The 15,724-nt window shown below is 39.2% G+C and overlaps 2 protein-coding genes across 10 annotated transcripts; one reads left to right on the forward strand and one right to left on the reverse strand.

The window, feature by feature from the left end:
- Positions 1–1,622: 1,622 nt before the first annotated feature.
- On the reverse strand, positions 1,623–11,713 carry lipia (lipase, member Ia). 7 transcript variants are annotated; one of them, XM_054755227.1, is made up of 12 exons: positions 10,532–10,585; positions 9,459–9,729; positions 8,924–9,009; positions 5,293–5,663; positions 5,092–5,200; positions 3,617–3,718; positions 3,460–3,549; positions 3,203–3,370; positions 2,935–3,024; positions 2,379–2,487; positions 2,108–2,281; positions 1,623–2,025 (listed from the first exon to the last, which is right to left on the reverse strand). In XM_054755227.1, exons 3-12 carry the CDS (start codon positions 8,979–8,981, stop codon positions 1,941–1,943), a joined length of 1,356 nt encoding a protein of 451 aa, XP_054611202.1. In that variant the 5' UTR covers positions 8,982–9,009; positions 9,459–9,729; positions 10,532–10,585; the 3' UTR covers positions 1,623–1,940. The 7 variants fall into 7 exon arrangements, with proteins under 7 accessions (XP_054611202.1, XP_054611203.1, XP_054611198.1 ...); XM_054755228.1 differs by having other exon boundaries at positions 1,623–2,281; positions 5,293–5,539; XM_054755223.1 differs by having other exon boundaries at positions 1,623–2,281.
- On the forward strand, positions 10,086–15,447 carry LOC129169135 (choline-phosphate cytidylyltransferase B-like). 3 transcript variants are annotated; one of them, XM_054755230.1, is made up of 8 exons: positions 11,073–11,247; positions 12,959–13,058; positions 13,637–13,753; positions 13,851–14,002; positions 14,082–14,160; positions 14,245–14,387; positions 14,461–14,649; positions 14,772–15,447. In XM_054755230.1, the coding sequence occupies exons 1-8, from the start codon at positions 11,170–11,172 to the stop codon at positions 14,961–14,963; spliced, it is 1,050 nt and encodes a 349-aa protein (XP_054611205.1). In that variant the 5' UTR covers positions 11,073–11,169; the 3' UTR covers positions 14,964–15,447. The 3 variants fall into 3 exon arrangements, with proteins under 3 accessions (XP_054611207.1, XP_054611205.1, XP_054611206.1); XM_054755232.1 differs by lacking the exon at positions 11,073–11,247 and adding an exon at positions 10,086–10,167 and having other exon boundaries at positions 12,959–13,753; XM_054755231.1 differs by having other exon boundaries at positions 11,097–12,904; positions 12,989–13,753.
- Positions 15,448–15,724: the final 277 nt, after the last annotated feature.

Genomic DNA, 15,724 nt, shown 5'->3' on the forward strand with positions numbered 1-15,724 from the left:
AGCCCTCTTCTGAAGCACACGACTTTACACAGTTTTACAAAAGTTGAATTTTAAACAATAGTTTTAAGCAGTGAAATTGAAATGTGACGTTTTATTTTATGTTTCAAATTGAACAGGGCCTGCAAGGTGCATACGCTGTTGATGGAAAGAAAAGGGAACCAGAGCGGAGAGCTGAATTCTTCAATCCCACAAGAAAACTCTCATGAAACAAGTCACAATGGAGCTGTAAGTATAAAAAAAATACAAAAATATATGCCCAGGCTCCCTTTATGGAACATAATAATACATATGACAGAAAAAAATTAATACAAACTTTTCTGTTTCAAATACTCTATTGTTCTTCACAGGTATACGAACCCAGACGCGTTCTCCCATTCTCTTCCCCTACGCTTTCCCCCCTGCTTCCCAAAGCTCTGTCAGCTGTTCTTCACGCTAGACAGACCTCTCTGGGCCTGGAATCAGAACCCCGACCTCGAAAAAGCCCAACAGAACCCACATCGTCACCCAAACTGGAGCGACTGCAGTCGGAGTTGAGAGACCTGAGGGAGCAGTTTGAACAGATGAAGAGTCAGCACAAGTAGGAAGCCCTCTGTCAGTCGTATTAAACATCTCTTTATGACATGAATGTATTGCTCAACTCATTATCTTGTGTTGCAGCAAAGAAATTAAACTGCTGATGAATGAGCTGGATGAGGAGAAGAGAATTCGTCTGACTTTACAGGTAACAAGCATTGGTTTGTGTATTTCAATGAGTGCATGGGTTGTTCATGCGATGATGTTTTCTTTGTTTTGTGTGTTTCAGATGGAGATACAACGTATGAAGAAGCACATGTCCAAGTGACAAATCATCTAAATGAGGGCAATCATCTCATTACTTCTATTCATATTATTGTGGTTGTAGTTTGCAGCGGTATAGAATTATGTCATCCTATTGAGAGCTGATTCTATTTTGATGTTTTAAAATGTAAATAAATACTGTCAGTGCAGTTCTACAGCCACAATAATAAACATATTGTTAAAGGGTATGTATGACATCCCCATCAGCAGTGTAGCACATCAACTGTGACTTCCGCTTAGTTGCTGGGTCATTTAAGTCCAGAGTTTGGCGTCTCAAAACAATATGCGTTCAAATGAGTGATATATTTGCATCATAAAAATGCTTACTTGAAAAAAATCAGACCTCACAAATCGCTCTGGGTTATATTTGTTGTCGCCTGTCCAATCTTGCATCCACTTCCGCGACGGAGCGCCGCAGCCATCTTGTTTACGTGCGTGTACCACGGCGGAAGACGACGCGAGCATCTTCATCACATACCCAGGAATGCACAGATGAGACAAATATAACACCGAGCGATTTGTAAGGTCTTTGTGAAGGCACAATTTTAAATCGCTCGTCTTGCATTGCATAGGGGGTGTACTTAATATTATGGCCAATGAATGAATGTGTGTGTGTGTATGTGTGCTGCATCTAAATTAAAAGTACCAATTTTTTTTTATCATAGTTTAGTATTTTGAGGATTTTCTTTTATAATTTGATTTCTTTTTGACTGTGTTCAGGAAAGGAGAGGACAAACTGATCATTAAAATAATTCTGTTTTTCAACAGTTGACAGGAAAAAAACAAGCAATGTAATGTTTTTTTTATTATTAATAATCAATCACAAATACATTCACACAAATAAATAAACACCATATTGATGACAATGGAACTATAATGGAAACAAATATGTAAATAAAAGGTCTGGGACAAATACATTTACATCTATTTACATTCACTTTATGAACACAAGCAATACTGTTATATTATTTTAATGAGGTTGTGAGAAATAAAGATTTTTTGTTTCCATCAGAAAAGACAGTACATTCGATATATAACGTTGAGTGCATGGCGGAGGATTCAGTTCCAAGCTGAATGGTCCCGGTTTGTGATGTGATTTTGCCTCAAAAGTTTGACTCTTGGCAGTGAAGAGGAATGAAGGTGACCTCTTTGTCCTCCTCCAGGACCAAGTCATAGCGACACAAAGGCCTGAGATGGACATAGTTGAACAAACAAATTAAAAAAAGATGGCAAGATATCAAATGGGTGAATGGCCGGCGTCTGCCGATACCTCTCGTTACGTTCCAGATGCGTGAGGCGAATCCGAAGAACACGTAGTTTGTATTTGGGCTTGAAAACATTGCCAGTGGAGAACAAGAGAGACATTTTGTTGACTGACTGAAGGTCTGTGTCAAACTGAGCAAACAACTTTGTCTCCGTGTACTTCTTGAACTGGGATTCTTTACTGTACGATGGGGGGAAAAAAAATCACACACACACATGAAAAGAAAACTACAGAAGAAATGTTTAATAGAAATATGCAATTTAAGCTACTGACTTACTGGTCAATTTTTGCCACAGCATCCGTACCATTCCCATGTAGTTTGACGGTAATATATCCCCAGTGTACGTCCTGATTCCATATCACCACATCCAGCCTGTAGTTTGTCACTGAAAGAAACCATATACATTTTAGACAAAATGACACTCGCTTTAATTAAGATACATACATGGTGAGATGTTTCTCAGCAAGTATTTAGTTTGATTTTGTTTATTATTACGGATGCCCATTAGTCAATGCCCCTTCCTGGGGTCCTACGTGACAATACAAATAAAGAAAAAGACTTTTTAGCCTATATGTGAACATTTTAATGATGCAGAAAACAGGGAGCGTGCCTGCTGCTTCTGACGTGTGACCACTCTGACATACGGTGAATCCTCTTGTCTACGTTTGCCGTGTAATTGAAAAAACAACCGAAAATGTCCTATTGAATGACTATAATATATACAGTATATAAATATACTGTATATACACAGTATACACACACACACACACACACATACATATATACAGTATATTATATATATCTTTTTTTTAATGTGTTTCATCTTTCTTACTGCAGAATGGAGACTTTTTATTTGTGAAGAAGAATGTTTTTGTTTGGCCCATCCTCAGCAAGACATCCTTCCATTTGTCAATGTCATAACCTGGAATGGAGTGAAATGACAATTAATAATGGATTTAGCGGCAATAAAATATTGTGAACTGAACACCTCTTAGACATAACTAAGCGCTGTTATGTCTGTAACGGCAGATTTTTGATGATGTACCTAATGTCATGTGCATGTGTTCCTTATTCTAGCAATCATAGGAGTGAGTGTTTACCAAAAACTGGACATCCGGCATCACCAAAGTGGTCACAGCTCATGCAGTTCCCATCCATAAAGTCTCTATAGGAGGCGCATGGGAAGGCTCTGCTGCTACAAGTGTGATTCAGGGACTCACAGTAAAGGTACACTGATCTCTGGTGATCACATTTAAAGTAGGCTGTGCCTACACAATCGAAAGGAAGCAGACATTATCAATACAACAAATCACTGATGTTTACATTTTGAATTTTCTTTTAATTTAAATGAAGATACCTGAAAAGATGGTTTTGGGGCAGCCAGGCTGATCTGTTCCTCCATTGGCGTAAAAATCAATATGGCCGAGAGCTTCTCTGTAGCCCAAAGCTGGAGCAAACAGCACCACGTTAAAGCATGACATAATTCATTACGTCATCATTCTTATTATTTTTACCGTCTATGTCTGTGTGCAGAGCATCCACAAACAGGGCGTCTGTGGGATCCAGGCGGTCCTTTGGAGGAGTACCAGTGAACTGAGGCCCAGCAGGATCCAGAGCTGTGGATATGCAGTATGTGTTATAAAGCATGGCTCGCTGGACTTGAGGTATGACCCGGTTCAAATTCTGGATGAGCCCATTGGAGAAGGCAGTGCAGGGATCCATTCGTATTGTTACCTCTGGGGGCTATGAGCAACAACACTACTCCACCCCACACACTAATAGAGTAACTAATAGAGTAACGATATAATATTTGGTTACATTTTCTACCATTTATAATACATTAATAATACATATACTGTAATACAGTCAAATGTATTGTGCTAATTTAATTATATTAAAATGTCAAAGTTAAATCAATGCGATACAATAGAAACTGTTGTTTAAATTTGTATGGGAATTTTGACATGAAAGTGATAAAATTACTAAAATATTATACAATACTATGATCATTTATTCTCCTAGGACACAGGTGTCAAACTCATGCCCGGGGGCCGGATATTGGCCCGCTATATCATTTTATGTGACCCGCGAAAGCCTATTTGCCATATTTGTATATATATTGTAATTTTGTTGTTAATATTAATGTTGTCTTTACTTTTTTAAGATTTATTTTTCATTATTTTACTTTTATACTGTTGTAAAATTATATTTATATTGTATTTTTATATGTAGTCTGTAATAATTTTTTTTTTACTTTATATAAATATATTTAAATAAAGTAACAATTTTAATATATAAAAATATTTTTACAATAATATAGAAAAATGTTGTATTTAAAATAGATTTTTACAATAATTTAATAAACATTTATCATTCCATTTACAATATATAATAAAATAATATATTAAAGTAAAAACAAAACAAAAACAACTTTTTTTTTTAATAAAAAAAGACAATCTTTCTTGCTAAATGTATTTGTTGTCAATATTGATAGAAAACCTTAGATTTTTTTGTTGTCAAATCCAATTCAAAATGACTATTTTTTTTATTAGTTATTAATGAAAAATGTATGTAATAATTACCGAAATTATAAAATAGAATTATAAAAAGTGGCCCTGTGAGGATAACCATAATTGCGATGTGGCCCACGGTGAAAACCAGTTTGACGCCCCTGGATTACGACTTTATTCTAGTTTTTGCTTGTAAAAATACATTTTAAAATGATTTTATCCTTGGATTTTAGATTTTCATCTGCCAGAAAAACCCTTACAAAGATTGTTTCTCATAAGACTATATCGTTATTTTCTATATTTTTCAAAGGATGACATTTTATTAAGATTCCAACTTTATTCTCTTAAAATAAAGTAAAAAGATTGCAAGTATTCTCGTCAGATTGAGACTTTCTTCTTGAAATACTATTTTTGCCCACAAAAGCTTTTCTTGTAATATAATATACATTGCATTTAATAACTGTATTCAAAATTCTTACCTGTAATTCTTCCAATTGTCCCATTTAGGTTCGCACCCACAAAACCAGAAATGTGAGCACCGAGACTGATTCCGATCATGTGGATATCACTCAGAGAGGCACCATGCTCCTGCAAAAACCATCAGACACCAAAAAGGTATTGTTATCCTGTGTAAGTCGAACCACTGTATGCATGACGGAGTGGGACATCCAAGTAGTCACCTGCATCTTTTTAAAGAAGGCAGTGAGGTTGTGTGCTGCCTTGTGTGTGTTCTCCACCGCCTTGAAATAATTCACATTAGCTGCTCCGTAATTCCAGTCTGCTATTATGACATTGAGGTCCTTTCTGGCCAGAAGCTGCTCTGTGATCTGGTGAGCCCACACGGGGGGAGAACCTGTGGGCCGATACCCATGGATGATAAAGGTGGTGGGCCGAGACAAGTTGAAGTTCGGGTTGGCCGACAGGTTGCTGTGAGACAGAAGTGAGCCGCATTGAATGGTGTCCCTGGTGAACAGCAGCAACCTCATCTTCAGGGTGGTGCCGATGATTGCATGACCCAGGTCTAAATCTGCCAAGTCATCACATTTCTCAGCTGTAAGTGAGCGGAAAAGACATATTTATATTTGGCGAGGACAAAAACAAATCAGCATGCAGTCACCGATTCATTTATCATTCTTTATTACCTTAATGACCCAAATATAAAACAACCCTGAAATCAGACAACCCCTCTTTTTGGGGGGATAAATATTTTTTTAAGACAAAATGAACCCTTTTTTAAAACCCTTTTTCGAACATCAGTGAAACAACAACTGGTAGATTATTATCATATTTCTTGACAGATGAGTCTGCTGACAGGAAGAAAAGCTCGGACTTCTCTGACTGAGAGGTTGCTTTGGTGTGCATGTATAAATAAATCCCTAAGCTACGAACAACAAGACAACCTTTTTCCAGACTTTTTTCTTGGTAAAAACGGTCTCATATTTGGTCACTATTGTAATTATAAAACTATATAACTCAAAAGCTCTCTAGCAGTTGCACAAACATAGCTTAACATGGTCACATTACATAACATGCACTGCACGTGCAGCTGCTTGTTGCAAGGCAGATTTAATTGGGCTCAACAATAACTTCCCCATGACATGTCCTACTTATGCTCTTCTAGACTGTGTGAATGGCAAACCGGGGGCTTAAAATACTCCAAAAACAGCACTAAAAAGATCATGAGACACAACGATCTTGCTATTTAATTAGTACTATAAAATAATGACATCTAACCCACATCATCATCATCATCGACACACCAAAAGATGCAATTTGTGGAGCAGTCTAAGACCACAGGAGTTCTTATTGGTAAACACCCAGCACACAGTGGAGTCAGATGAGAATTATCATGTGAACAAGTGGAACTTATGGGACACTGCATGATGCCTAATGTTATGTTGAAGGAAACCACATCATTGTACAATTAGACTGCCGCAACAGGCACACTTTGTAGAAGTAACGACTGCATTAAACAGCTAAGACCACATACATAGTGCTAGCATTACTGTAACTAGTACTCTAGTACTGAAGCCTCGGACTTGTGCTTGTGCTAGTGCTATTCATGTTATTCCTGGAATTAGGCAGAAGGTTTGCGCAAAAGGGTATTTCAACATATTACAGTCGGTTTCCCTTTTTAAAATGATTAACACCACAACTCTACTTGTGACTCATTCTTGATGCCTCTATTATAGACACGTAAATATTTACTGTATAAGCACACACAAAAGCAATAGATGAGCCTGGATGTCTAAGATTCCAAGGAAACCTCCAGGAAGTCTTTTTCAACTGTGTGGGGCAAATAATGGAAAAGCTTTAATAAAAATAATAATGGATTAGATTTATAGAGCGCCTTTCAAGGTACCCAAAGCGCTTCACAACCCATTATTCATTCGCTGGTGGCGATCTACAGCTGCCTGCCCTGGGGTGGACTGATGGAAACATGGCTGCCAATTCACAACCACCACCAGCATTCATTCACATTCATACATCAGTGAGGGAGGCAAGGTGGGTGAAGTGTCTTGCCCAAGGGGCAGTAGGGACAAGGACGCAATGACAGTGACTGGGATGGAGGAAGCGGGGATTGAACCACCTGGACGACCTGTTCTACCTCCCGAGCCACTGCCGCCTCTACCAATACCACTAAAGCTTTGGTATGGTATAGTTTAATTGTTTCAGATAATGAACATCAAATGATCTCCATATCTATTACTGATAATTCATCACACCATATCTGTTACACGTTGACACAATATTTTGTTTGCTTACATTTTGTCATTTCACAATTTTGTTCACTTCCTTCACTTCACTTCCATCCACCCTCTTTGACTGCAGAAAGTTGGCCATCTGTTGCTCTTTTGAAGCGACATTATCTTGTGCTCATCTTCTGTTATCAGCTGCCCAGGCACAGGGCCCGGCCACATTATTTGCGATATGATGCGATCCTTTTCTTCATTTTGCTTCTTTAAAAAGGCATCTACTGTCTCTTCCAGACCATCAATTTGTTTGCGAAGTGATGCAGTATATTTTTCACTTCCTTAATGTGTTTTGTTCAGTACTTTGTGCTGGTTATATCTTATTTTGCTGAACCTGTCTTTGAGGCTGCCTCCCATGTAGTTTATCCTGTCTCCTATGTCATTCAAAATCATTATTACCTCTTGGAGACCACCGGGTTCCCAGCTCTCTTCCACGTCCCCTTCTTCTCAAAAGCCCCTTTTCTGCACATTTTGCGATGGTGGTCAAAAACGTTGGACATTAGCAACGGTTAACTTGTCTTGCTGACGATTGTTGGACTAACTCTTTTTTTTTTTTCTGACGAGTAAGTTGCCTCCGCAAGATGCTATTCAAGCAAGTGGTGTCAAAAAAAGAGATTTGTAATTATGGTCGAGTGCCAAACCTTAAACCAGGAGTGGATTTGCCTTTGGGAATACCGGGAGTTCTCCCGGTTGGCTGGCCAAATTAGGCCGATGGGTTCAGTTCATTTATTTATTTATTGCTGCGCCTTACAATGTTACGTTATATTAAATGAAAATACAGACAAGCCTTGCACTAGGACCAGGCGAAAAATGGACGCTCAAGTCAAAGCTTGTTTCCATTTAGAAACATGGTGTAGCGCGTTACAACTAAATCTAGTTACCGAAAGTACCGGAATACGATAACCATACTATATCTATACCCTGTAAGTCCACCCATAAATCATTTTACTCTTGGACAAAAAAATCCAGCACCAATTTTTTGTCCCAGTCCACTCACTGTTGGCCCGTGCCTCGTTATGTGGCCATGTAGGACCAGCCTGGCCACTCAGTGGTGTGTACTTTCAAAATGTTACTCCATGATTTGTATCACTTGTGTTTTAAGTGCCTGATGAGGCATTCATGGGGTAGATCAGTTACACTAAATGCACCTTTGTCCCTTTTAGAATCTGTTATTCTGCTGTAAAGTGGAAACATGGTGTCGCCTCATTGTTCACTTCTTACATACAATACGTAAAAAACTATACTTTTCCAGTACAGTAGAGGAGATATACTGCACATATAAAAGGTAGTTCAGTCGGCTTCACTGATATGTTTAGAAATACCAGCTATGCTCAGTATCTATTACTCAATAGAAACTACTTGATGTGTTGCCACACTGTTGATACATGTCATCTGAGGTGTGACAAAGGGTACATGAGGGACATTGCTTTTCTGGATAACCGCATTGAAGTGTCTCAATGTGGTTTTTAGTTCCCCTCTGACTCTTTTTTCCCGTACGCATTACAGTTTACAGTACACATTTACTGTCCTGCAAAATAAAAGGTACACTGGGCCTTACCTTGGCATATGTGAACAGTTACGGCCAAGAGAAGTGTCAGGTATCGCCACAGGGACATTCTTGAGTCCGACTACATGCGAATGAATCTAGAGGTGGAAAAACACAAATAAAACAAGATTTGGTTTTATTGCAAACCACATCACAAACAAATATATTGTGTATATATATAAATATATATATGCATCATGGCAAGGATTGTAATTTTTCGTCTAAATGTTCTGTTTCAAAGTTGTCAACACTTGTGTCCTGGAAGCAGACTGCCTTCGTTGCTTATCTACTGATCCTCCCATGTTTGCACACATGGCCATGCAAGAACAACCCCATTTAAATTGCAAAATCTAAGTGACACTGATTACGTGAACATGTTTTTTATTTATTTATGATCAAACAGTGATCTAATGTGACTTTAATGAACAGGAGGCATTCAAAAATCTAGTCAGTGTGTGACTAGTTTCTACTGATACATGTGCACATTGTTAGGCATTCCTGCTTACAAATAATGTGGTTAACTGTATTATTAGTCGTTTTACCTTACCTTAGTTGTAGGGTAGTGTTTCCTGTCTTGTTGTGTCCAAGGATTTGGACTCTAAAAGGTTACCCAGTGTTTGTATCCTTACATGTTGCAGCACTGTTCACTTCAGGAAGTCTAAGTAGATAGTTAGCCCTCCCTGCCTGCTCTCACTAGGATGGCCACACCCCTTGCTTCAGGTCATTGTGCTCACAGGTGAAACATTCTTGTCAGCTCACTCCTGGTATCTGTGCGTTGAACATGCTCTTGACGTCACGACACACAACATGGTCTCTAGCTGAAAATAAATTCCCATTTTATTTTTTTTGTCAATTTTGATGCTGTGATTGCTGAATAAATATGGTCTAAGAATAAAGCTAATTTAGAGGCACAATAACATTATTGCGTGTGATTTTGACTCACAATTTTTAAAGAGCACAGGTTATTTCATTCTGAAGTGACACGAATAAAAGTGAAATATAATTTCGGTTTCGTCAAAACTTCTACAAAACTCCTACAACTCAGATAAACTTACGCACTCGGTATAACTTTTTACTGCTTACCAGTGGCGGCGCTACAGGCGCCGTGGCCACCCTTGGTCACTCTCCCCCCACACTCCCATGGCTGAGGGACAATTATTACAATGTCAGGTCTGAGGTAAAGAACATTAAGTTCAGCCTAACCGCCGTTTCCGCATGGACGCATTTCACTGCAGCACACAACTTCCCGTGTGGGGGTACGTATGTTTTCCATGATTACTTCGGTCATTTCCGGTCGAGTTTTCTCAATATGTTTACTTTGACTTAAATTCTGAAGCGTGATTCAGCACATCAATCTTTTAGTAACTGAAGCTCTCAGTAGCAGCATGAGTAAGCATGTAAATCAAGGACCCTAGAGTTAAAATATGAGTGCCAACCGGCATCCACTTCCGTATTATGACCTGCGCGGGTTTGGAATCCAGAAACTATGCATTGAAAACATGTCCTCGGCACACTGCTCAGGATAAATTTCTCTAATGGACGGTCCACGGCCACTGCACTGGCCATCTCGACAATTCAAGTATGAACGTATTGCCACCCCTATGTGAGTAATGGTCTCACCTTGGCCACCCCAATGACAGAATTCTGGCTCCACCACTGCTGCTTACTCGTCACACAGTAAAAGGTGTGCTCCTCTTGTCCCTTCCATAACCACTAGAGGGCAGCATATCACTAGGAAGTTGGCTAGTCAACCTATCTTTAAAGAAATCCAACCACTTTCTGTGCCGCTTGCCCTCACTCGGGCCGAGGGGGTATGCTGCAGCCTAAGTTTATCTTATTAATTGATAAAATAATTGAAAAAATATAACAAGTGTATTTTAAACAGAAATGACATCACTAGCACATACAGTTCCACTCTGGTTCAAAAGGCTGACAATGTACAAGTTCACCTACAGTTGGTGTCAACATTAGTTTCAACTTTTCTAAGAAATTACTCCTTTTTTAAACTATTTAGCACAGCATTTATTTATAGCTTTCTGCAAGTTTTCATCTTACTCAGCATGCATGGAGAACAGGGAAGTGAACTGACAGATACCGATGACAAGCACACACTACATTAGAGCAACGTGAACTTTGCTCACTGCATTTTATCATCATTGGGGTCAGGCGGGCCGATAGTATGTATGTGTAGAGGCAGATAGAGGCTTGGAAATCTTCTGTGGAAAGCCACAGGTTTGTCGAGCGCTTTACTCGAAAGGATGGCTGGAAGGAGGCGCAACAGATGTGGCAACAACCAGCAACAGGCCCCGCGGGGACAAAGGGGGGGCTCACGTAGGGTAAAGTACAATTCACATTTGAAAATATTGCTCTCTTGATTGTATAAACCTGACTTTTTACCTCACTTGTGCTAAAAATATAATATCAAAGATGCCAGTTGGTTCTTTAATGGCTTGGATGTAGAGCAGGGGTCGGGAACCTTTTTGGCTAAGACAGCCATCAAAGCCATATAATAGAGACATATAATATTTTTCAACATTGGATACAACTAAATGCTTGCATTTTTAAGCAAGACAAACTATTTTAGAATATAACAAGTCTCTGAATTCATTCTTTTTAATAACATTGTTATACCGAAGCTATCCAATAATAAATAAAATGCTTCTTACCATTAGTGAGACTTCAGGTGATTCATGGTTTTGCACCGTACTCCATGTCCTTTCTTTTCACCATCTTCTTCGTCAGAAGGGTTGGCTCCGCAGAATTAGCTAGCTGACTATTTGATTAAAAGAGGGAAGTTTACTTCTTGACATCTCAATAACCCGGGCAGGCTACTGCATTATGCAGTAATAATCCATTTTGGTGTCTGACCCAAAAAATATCAGAAGGACAGCCGGCCTTGGCAATGGCCAACCGCATTGCGGTAGAAAATGGATGGATGGATTAAAATGCATAAGAAAGTTTTAGATTTTGAATGTTATTTTTAACACTGTGATGGGCGTAATGGTTTACTCTAAAATGTCAGTGAATTATTTTTTTTTTAATAAATCAATTTCATCATGTTAAGAAATGTCTGAGAGCCTCCCGAGCCATAAGTTCCCTACCCCTGATGGAGGGGGTTAACTCATAAAACGGGTGGGACAACATGACTCTCCATTTATAGCTGTAATACAATTACTGACCACGTCATTAGGTACATCTGTGCAAGCTTAATGACATCCATTTGGGCTTTAAAAATGAAAATGCATAGCAGTACAATATGTACAGTATGTATATAAAGTATTATAGTCTCGTCTAGTACTTTATTGTTCAATGAAATGCGAAAGTGTCTCCAAACTTTTGAGTGGTACAGTATATAATGATAACAATAATAACAACAACAATAATCCAATCATAACAACATTAACAATAATCTAAGGTGGTGTGTTTAGTTTTTCTTTTAAATCTGAAAGTCTTTTAAACGTATTTCATTTTCATTACGGTTTTAATAGTAACACAATGTAAGGAGTACTGAGTAAGCTCAGCAACTAATTTACATTCAGGAATAGATTACATTAAAAGTGTTTTAAAAGAACACAAATGAGGTTTAAAGATTTTAGATAAAAGGTAAAGTTCAAAGAACAACACAACAGATAAAGTTGTCTAATTATACACACACACACAACACAAAGTCCACGTCCCGACCCTTAAGCCTGCTGACATCATTCACAAATATGTCTAAATGTAATTGCATAAACCTACATAGTTGCTTTAATTGCTCATTGCTCTTAACAACATGATTATGCTTTTCCTGCATGAGTCAGACATTTATATGTCGCATACACTCTAACGCCTGGGAATCTTTTAAAAGCCAAACTGGTTTCTTGCACACTTCCAAAAAAAAAAAAAGCAATTAGTGCACGTCCATACTTGTCCACCGTCATGATGCATTCTTCGAGGACCAGTCTGTTAAATGTAGCATTCAATAGACACTCGACGAGCTTCAGACAAATATAGGTAAGGTTATTTTTGCTTTTTATAATCTCTGCTGCCATTGTATACTGTATGTAGGCACTAAAGGAGCCCGCTGCTTTTGCCAAGCCGACAGGTTATGAATCAGACGTCCCCCATGAAAAGCTCACCATTGCCCAAGCCAAGAGGGGCACACCAGGTAGTCCCGCAATTTCACAAGTTACTGTCATTGTTGCCACAGTGTCATACAAACCATTGCCAAACTATTTTTGGACCATGGGTGAGCTGGAGCCTATCTCAGATGACCTTCGGGTACACCCTGGACAGGTTGACAGCCAATCACAGGACACAAACAAGCATTGACACTCACATTCACAGAGTTGCAATGTTAGAATTGCTGGACTTCAATGAACCACATCGCTCCAGTGCCGGCAGCACTCATGCAGCCCCAGACCATGATACGTACTTGTCTTGAGGCAAGACTCAAGTTAACTTGATACTCATCTGTGTTGCCAGCTACAGTACATGAATGGCTGTGTGCTGAGTTATTTTCAGTGGATAGTAAATATATACTGTACAAGCAGGACACTGACTGCTCTAAAGTGTATCTAAGTTTCATTTCTATAGTATCGTCCCTTGAAAAGATATAAAATGAGTTTGCGATATACAGTTGAATCTGATTTGTCCACATCTGTCTGTATAAAAAATGGCTAGCATGATGACCAGTTATTAGTATCAAAAAATGTATGAAGCATGTTTCATTTCCTTATGTTGTAGCTCATAGACCTGTTAGAGTCTACGCTGATGGCATATTTGATCTTTTTCACTCTGGACACGCCCGAGCACTGATGCAGGCCAAAAATGTCTTCCCCAACACACATCTGATAGTGGGAGGTACACCGTGACTCTTTCACTGTATTCATATTAACGAACGAAGAATTCGTATTGAATCAGTAGTGAAGTCATTACAGCAGTGTGTCTGTGTGTGTAGTGTGCAGTGATGAGCTGACCCACAAGTTTAAGGGCTACACAGTGATGACAGAGGATGAACGCTATGAGGCCTTGAGGCACTGTCGCTATGTTGACGAGGTGGTGCGGGACGCTCCCTGGACGCTATCCACTGAGTTCCTCACGAAACATAAGGTTAAATGTATTGCAGTCAGAAAACAAGCGTCTCCTCAGATGGCTTGGATGGGGTTTCACCACTGCGTGGCACTTACAGATTGATTTTGTGGCCCATGATGACATCCCTTACACCTCTGCTGGATCGGAGGATGTTTATAAGCATATAAAAGCAGCCGGTGAGGATTTGTCAAACTTACAATTGTTTATTTTGTTTATCTTGTTCAGTCAATACAGGCTTGTGATGTGTGTCATTGTGTCAGGGATGTTTGTGGCCACCCAGAGGACAGAGGGCATCTCTACATCCGACCTAATCACCCGCATTGTGCGTGACTACGACATCTACGTGCGACGCAACCTGCAGAGAGGCTACACTGCCCGAGAGCTCAATGTTGGATTCATTAACGTAAGACAGAATCTCTTTTTGCATCATTTTGGAGAACTGAGCAGAAATAAAACACGTGTTTTTGTTGCGACAGGAGAAGAAGTATCGTCTTCAGAACCAGGTGGACAAAATGAAAGAGACGGTCCGCACTGTGGAAGAGAAGTCCAAGCACTTTGTGTACCGGGTGGAGGAGAAGAGCCAGGACCTAATACACAAGTGGGAGGAGAAGTCACGGGAATTCATAGGCAACTTCCTGGAGCTTTTTGGACCAGATGGAGCTTGGGTATGTTTACTTTTACATGAATCCATAAGTTAAAACCACACAATTAAAACAAGGTAATTACAGTATACACAGTATATTACAAGACTTACTATAACAAGCTCTCTGTTGTTGTCCTTGTGCAGCATGCTATTCAGGAGCGCAGTGGACGAATGCTCCAGGCCCTGTCGCCTTACTCGTCCCCACGTGGCTCTCCCAGCAGCAGTCCCACAAGACTGCGTTCACGTTCACCTGACACCTCCCCAGTAGCCTCCGCTAGCACCTCTCCGTCCTCCACATCACCTCCTGCCTCTCCATCCTCCCACCGCCGCACCTGAAAAAGAGAACACTTTCCTCTCTCTGCAGTCTACCTCTGCACATACAAATGTCAATGTGCTCTTTTGGTCTTTATGTAGGATAAACATTATGGCTGGGTGCCATTAATGGTAATGGCAATGGTTTAATTTTATTTGAACTTCAAACTTAACATCTTGTATGAATTGTATGTATTGAAGTATGTATTACTTATTATGTACTTGAATGTGAAAGACAAAATAATCGGAGTGGTTTTTATTCCTGTGGCTAATCACATGATTCATTCTTTCCCATTTATCTCTAGTTTGTGTTTTTCATGTCCTTTCCCATCACGTTGCTAAAAATGCACTCCAAGGTGTTTAAAATGTAAAAAATGTTTTTGAAACATTACAAGCAGAATGAGAGATTTACAGTAATTTGGCCTTGAGTAGTAAATTTTAAACTTGAAATCTATCACAAACAGCAGCTGTATTTACTTTTTAATGTCAGCCGTTCTGTGCAACTGTATTGAGCTACACAAAAAAATAAATTATGAATTAATTATTATTTAATCCTCATTGTTTTCCATTCAATTTTACCTTATTAGTACGGCGCCCCCAAGGGCCCATGGGGGGAAAAATGCTGGGTATAAAAAAAATGTAAAAAAAAAAAAAGACGTGAGACCTTGCAAAACTTTTGCGAGAGATGTCGCAAAAGTTTAATAGCTTAAGTCCACAGTGGAAATCGGTTGGAAATGCATCATTTAATTTCCATCTTCGGTCTATTGGTTAGCAAGTTGACCACA

Source organism: Dunckerocampus dactyliophorus, chromosome 16 (genome assembly GCF_027744805.1).
Source record: "Dunckerocampus dactyliophorus isolate RoL2022-P2 chromosome 16, RoL_Ddac_1.1, whole genome shotgun sequence".
Classification (NCBI taxonomy): Eukaryota; Metazoa; Chordata; class Actinopteri; order Syngnathiformes; family Syngnathidae; genus Dunckerocampus; species Dunckerocampus dactyliophorus.

Bases quoted from the DNA above. Each gene is read 5' to 3' on its own strand.
- lipia (XM_054755226.1), bottom strand. From the start codon at position 8,981: ATGTCCCTGTGGCGATACCTGACACTTCTCTTGGCCGTAACTGTTCAC. The intron at 5,664-8,923 runs GTAAGGCCCAGT...GCTCACTTACAG, and splicing joins AACTGTTCACATATGCCAAG to CTGAGAAATGTGATGACTTG. The intron at 3,025-3,202 runs GTAAACACTCAC...ACTCCATTCCAG, and splicing joins TGCCGGATGTCCAGTTTTTG to GTTATGACATTGACAAATGG.
- LOC129169135 (XM_054755230.1), top strand. From the start codon at position 11,170: ATGGCTGGAAGGAGGCGCAACAGATGTGGCAACAACCAGCAACAGGCC. The intron at 13,059-13,636 runs GTAGTCCCGCAA...CTTATGTTGTAG, and splicing joins AGCCAAGAGGGGCACACCAG to CTCATAGACCTGTTAGAGTC. The intron at 14,161-14,244 runs GTGAGGATTTGT...TCATTGTGTCAG, and splicing joins TAAGCATATAAAAGCAGCCG to GGATGTTTGTGGCCACCCAG.